This window comes from Uloborus diversus, chromosome 10, assembly GCF_026930045.1.
Source record: "Uloborus diversus isolate 005 chromosome 10, Udiv.v.3.1, whole genome shotgun sequence".
Classification (NCBI taxonomy): domain Eukaryota; kingdom Metazoa; phylum Arthropoda; class Arachnida; order Araneae; family Uloboridae; genus Uloborus; species Uloborus diversus.
The window spans coordinates 55,938,238-55,944,237 of record NC_072740.1 but is presented as its reverse complement, the minus strand read 5'-3'; the positions used below and the strand labels follow the sequence as shown (position 1 = coordinate 55,944,237).

At 33.5% G+C, this 6,000-nt stretch overlaps 1 protein-coding gene across 1 annotated transcript in view; it reads right to left on the bottom strand.

The window, feature by feature from the left end:
• Positions 1–5,130: 5,130 nt before the first annotated feature.
• LOC129231007 (FYVE and coiled-coil domain-containing protein 1-like) overlaps positions 5,131–6,000 on the bottom strand; it is an 89,732-nt gene continuing 88,862 nt past the window's right edge. The window contains exon 18 of the mRNA XM_054865252.1: positions 5,131–5,194. Coding sequence (XP_054721227.1) covers positions 5,131–5,194 — 64 coding nt within the window. The remainder of the gene's footprint in view (positions 5,195–6,000) is intronic.

Sequence of the window (6,000 nt, the reverse complement as noted above, 5' to 3'; positions counted from 1 at the left end):
ACATCCTTCCTATGTCATTCTAAATATAACCATTTTTTTTTTTTTTTTCAAAATATTGATGGATCTTCTTTTTGAAATGGGTCAGAAAACGAAGAGACAGAGAAATAACACGCCACAAAAGTCATCGTACACTCAAATATTTTCGAATAAATTCATGATTAAAATTATCATATGCCGTTTATTTAATATTGTTGCACTGTTTTGACCCTTATAAGTAATTTGGCTTTTATTTTTCGTTTATTTATTCCATAATATTGTGCTTATTACTGTAAAATGACTGGTATTCGTAAAAAACGGAAACGCCACTCAAAATTTGAATTTTTTTCCCACAGTAGTGGTAAATTGGTTTGAAACAGTGTTGGGCATTAATCAACTAAATCCTCAATCGACTAAAGTAATCTGACTCACATTTAGTTCCGACTAATATTTTAAAAATTTAATTCAATTGCAGACGAAGATTAACGTTAGTTTAAACTAACGCGTTAGTTGATTAAAAAAACTAATTTAGTTCAGATTGATTTAGTTCAGATTAAATTAATCAAATTGAATTTAGTCAGATTAAAAGTAATCAAATTAATTTGATTAAATTTTTAATTCAGATCAAATTCGTAAAATATAAATGTCACATGAACAGAGACACATTTGTATTTCTACGTGTATGTACATATTTACGCAAGCATACACGAGTTAATACGTGTATATACGACTATGTTCGTAAATATATGTATATAAACGTGTTATCCCGCGTATGTTCGTGTACGGAGGTATATTTGAATTTTTAAGTGAATATACATATTTATGTGTGCATACACGAGTAAATACATATATACGATTATGTACGAGTGCACACGATAGTATGCGTATAGATACGTGTTACCCCGAGTATACTCGTGTACAGAGGTAAATTTGCTTTTAATTGTGAAAACACATACTTATGCGTGCACGCAAGCGAAAATACGTGTATGTACGTGTACACATGAGAATATGCGTATAGATACGTTTTACCCCGAGTATACTCGTGTAAAGAGGTACATTTGTATTTCTACGTGTTCATGCATATTTAAGCGTGCATATACGAGAAAGTACGTGTATATACAAATATGTTCGTGTACACACGAGAATATGCGTATAGATATTTGTTACCCCGAGTATACTCGTGTAAAGAGGTACATTTGTATTTGTACGTGTATATACATATTTGTGCGTGCATATAGGAGAAGGTACGTGTATATACAAGTACGTTCATGTACACACGAGAATATATGTAAACATACGTGTTACCCCCGAGTATACTCGTGTACAGAGGTAAATTTCTATTTAAACGTGTATATACATATAGATGCATGCATATAAGAGAAAATACGTGTATATACGAGTAAGTACGTGTACACACGACAAATAAGTGTTTAACCCGAGTATACTCGTGTAAAGAGGTAAATTTGCTTTTAATTGTGAAAACACATACTTATGCGTGCACGCAAGCGAAAATACGTGTATGTACGTGTACACATGAGAATATGCGTATAGATACGTTTTACCCCCGAGTATACTCGTGTAAAGAGGTACATTTGCATTTCTACGTGTTCATGCATATTTAAGCGTGCATATACGAGAAAGTACGTGTATATACAAATATGTTCGTGTACACACGAGAATATGCGTATAGATATTTGTTACCCCGAGTATACTCGTGTAAAGAGGTACATTTGTATTTGTACGTGTATATACATATTTGTGCGTGCATATAGGAGAAGGTACGTGTATATACAAGTACGTTCATGTACACACGAGAATATATGTAAACATACGTGTTACCCCGAGTATACTCGTGTAAAGAGGTAAATTTCTATTTAAACGTGTATATACATATAGATGCATGCATATAAGAGAAAATACGTGTATATACGAGTAAGTACGTGTACACACGACAAATAAGTGTTTAACCCGAGTATACTCGTGTACGGAAGGCACATTTGTATTTCTACGTGTGTATGCATATCTATGCGTTTATAAAGGAGTAAATACATATATATACGATTATGTACGAGTACACACGATAGTATGCGTATAGATACGTGTTACCCCGAGTATACTCGTGTACAGAGGTAAATTTGCTTTTAATTGTGAAAACACATACTTATGCGTGCACGCAAGCGAAAATACGTGTATGTACGTGTACACATGAGAATATGCGTATAGATACGTTTTACACCGAGTATACTCGTGTAAAGAGGTACATTTGTATTTCTACGTGTTCATGCATATTTAAGCGTGCATATACGAGAAAGTACGTGTATATACAAGTATGTTCGTGTACACACGAGAATATGCGTATAGATATTTGTTACCCCGAGTATACTCGTTTAAAGAGGTACATTTGTATTTGTACGTGTATATACATATTTGTGCGTGCATATAGGAGAAGGTACGTGTATATACAAGTACGTTCATGTACACACGAGAATATATGTAAACATACGTGCTACCCCGAGTATACTCGTGTACAGAGGTAAATTTCTATTTAAACGTGTATATACATATAGATGCATGCATATAAGAGAAAATACGTGTATATACGAGGTAAGTACGTGTACACACGACAAATAAGTGTTTAACCCGAGTATACTCGTGTACGAAGGCACATTTGTATTTCTACGTGTGTATGCATATTAGCATTGAGAATAAACTACCTTTTAAAACACTCTGAAAACCAGCCGGGGTGTGTACATTTTGAAATACTCACGGTGAGGGGGGGGGGGTCCTGGTTGAACATTTCGGAAATAAGGCAAGTCTAGGTATACCGCTATTACGATCACTTAGTCTCAAATATGGCGAGATTCGAAACATAAAATGCACAAATAAAAAAAAATATACATATACAAACATAGTATGTAAAAAGTATGCATAGATGTATAAATTTGCAGTGCTTTTTTCCCCCAGCGTTAACAGAAAAACAACGAATTGTTGTTGCGCGGAAGGGGGGAGGGAATTCCTTTATTGCTTTTTATTATTACGTATCATTTCAGGTTATGCAAAACATTACAATCATAACTAAATGCATTTAGCTATTTCATATTGAAATAACTTGTTCCAAATATTGGTTTATAAATGTTGAATATGAGTAGTTAAATTCAATAATAAAATATGTGAATAGTAATTTAGAGCAGTAGTAGGAGATAGCAATTAAAGAGATTTAAAATCTAGATTATTACTTCATAAATATTACAGAAATTTGTGATTAGTAAAACACGACTGGCTGAAAGGAATTCAACTCGTTTGCTACACGTGTTGAGGGGAGAAATGGGCGGGACGGACCTTTCCAGCATGTCTGGAGGAGTTCCACTCTTCCCTGCGACACGCGTTGAAAAGAAAGAGGTTGAGCTTTGACAGCACGTCCTGGTCAAAAGGGATTAAGTGCTTTGTATCTCCTTCCGAAAGGGGGAGGGGAATTTCAAGATAAAAAGTATTGACCATTTCGAGCAGATAGCCATGTTCCCAAGGTGACCTTTTCCAGGTGAAAATTCCGCTCGTATGTCAAACCGCCAGAGAGTTAAGAAATAAAAATTGATCACAATTGCTTGTGCATACACTTCTCTTTCAAATGTCATTAATATATTTAGTATTACATTCTTAAAGCTAAGGATATGAAATTTATTCCACAAATATTTATCTCAGCAAAAGCTGTATTGATTTTTTTTTTCAACTAACTAATGCATTATTAAAAATTTTAGCTCATAGTACTTTTTTAAAATCAAAACTGCGCATAACCCAGAAATTCATACCTTATACAGTCAACTCTCAATAACTCAAAGTCCGTAGACACTGGCTAAAACGTTCGAGTTATTGGTAGTTCGAGCTATGGGAAGTTTCCACAACAGTCTCAAGAGTTTGGGTCTGGATGAAAACTTCGAGATAAAGAAATATTTGAATTATAAGCTTTGAGTTATCGAGATTCGACTGTATATTACTTCTCTAGCCTGTTTTTCTGTCGCTAGGTGAGAACTTCCTTAATTCTTAATCAAATTCCATGATTTACCCCTCATTTTAAAGCTTATTATGCTGGCTAATGACAAAAAATAAACCCACTGTCTAAACATTGCTTTTTCTGGCAAAAAAAATCTGTTTAAAAGCACTGGACTGCATTGCTCAGTTAAATTAATAAGCTTATCTAACGTGGTGACCGTCAGATCTGAATAGCTCAGTCAGTAGGGCATTCGGCACTTAACCAGCTGGACGAGCATTCGGATCCAGCCCGGACGATCTGCAGGTACCGAAAAACTAGACAAATATCATGCATTACATGTACTCTTAACATACAATAAAAAACACACGGGAGGTATTAGAATAAATGAGACGGGAACGCTCCTTCCTGTTGTGAAACCTTGAAGTAACCTGTAGTTCTTATGCAGTTAAATTGACTCTTGATCAAAAGGTTTCTTTTATTATTATTTTTTTTACTTTGGCTCCGTGCAGAAAACTAAGCACAATGTAAGCATAAATGGAAGTATCAGGTTTAAAATGTAACATTTTTTGGCAGAAAAAATATTTTTCTTTGTATGCTGAAAAACAGATTCTTTTAATGACAGTTTTGGAACTTTTGAAAAATAAAACATTTCTACCATAAATTGAAATTATGCTTTTCATTCAGTTAACCTATATATATTTATTAAAATATGAAGGAAAGCATAAAAAATACCATCAACTTCTTGAGTAAGATATAATTTTTTTTTTTCTTCTGCTTTCAGCAAAAAATAAATAGCCAGTCACATTTTGGCTACATTAGAAAAACTACGCTTTAAAAAGTTTCTTTGTTCAACAGTATTTATATTTTACTATTTCGTTACTTTTCCACTTCTTATTGTGTGCTGCCCCATTGTATACCTTTTCAAAAATTAAAACACTTCTCTTCAATATCTTATCTTATATATTGTTGCTGTAGCCTTTTTTTCTGTCAATATGCAAGATTTTCCTTATTTCTTGATCAAATTGCATGATTTATAACTCGTTTTGAAGTTCATCGTGGTGGCTAATGACGAAAAATAGACCCACGAACTAAAAATTAATTTTACTGTTAAAAACGTTTTTTTTGTTTTTTATTCCACATAAGTTCAATGAATAGCATTCGAAAGTTTAGGCACATTTGCTAGGTGGAATGGAGTGTTGTCGTCTAAACGGGAAGGTGACAAGTTTGTATCTGAAGAGATAGTGTCAAGACTAATCACCACCAATTCATGTTGGGGTGTACACTGTACATGTGTACCTACCAAGTTTCGTTCAATTCTATGTTTTACATTGCGAGTTAGAATGAATGTAAAAAATATTGATCAAATACATACAAATACAAACAGTTAGACAGATGTTTTCTAAAAGTGGCCAGAAAAAAGTTCAGCACACCTTAAAACATGTTAATCTGTCAAAAAACAAAAATTTTCACGTAACTAGTAGTTTTTTTTTACATTGAAGAACATAATCAAATGATGGTAATTTTTCATCTTCATTGTATTTGACTCAGATTGTTAACTTTTTTTTCCTAAACAATAAAGCGGCAGGGGGGCTCTTTGAAGTAAAAGTAAAGCACTAATGTTTCTGTGACCTAAAAAGTTTGGGAACTGCTGTACTAAGATGCTCTCTATACATTATTTATGTTTGCATGATTGTCATAAATTACAAAAGGATGTAAAGCAGCCAATCTATTAACCCAATGATAACTTGGTGTTTGATTTTTCTTGACAAAAATGAAATTTTCAGAAGAACTCCAAGTTATTAAAATTTGTTGGTTTGAAGGTAGTTTTTTTTCCATAGTTATAAAATCATATATATACACTGGCAGACAATTGCTAAGGACAAATGGCAATAGCAGCGTTAGCAACCACAAAATGAAAGGCAAGGAAATTTGGAAATTAGCATACGTTCGGGACACAGTAAGACGTGTTGTGAGTATGCAAATTTTAGACTCACAACATTGCTGGTGACATGATAGCGCTGATAAGCGATAGAAAG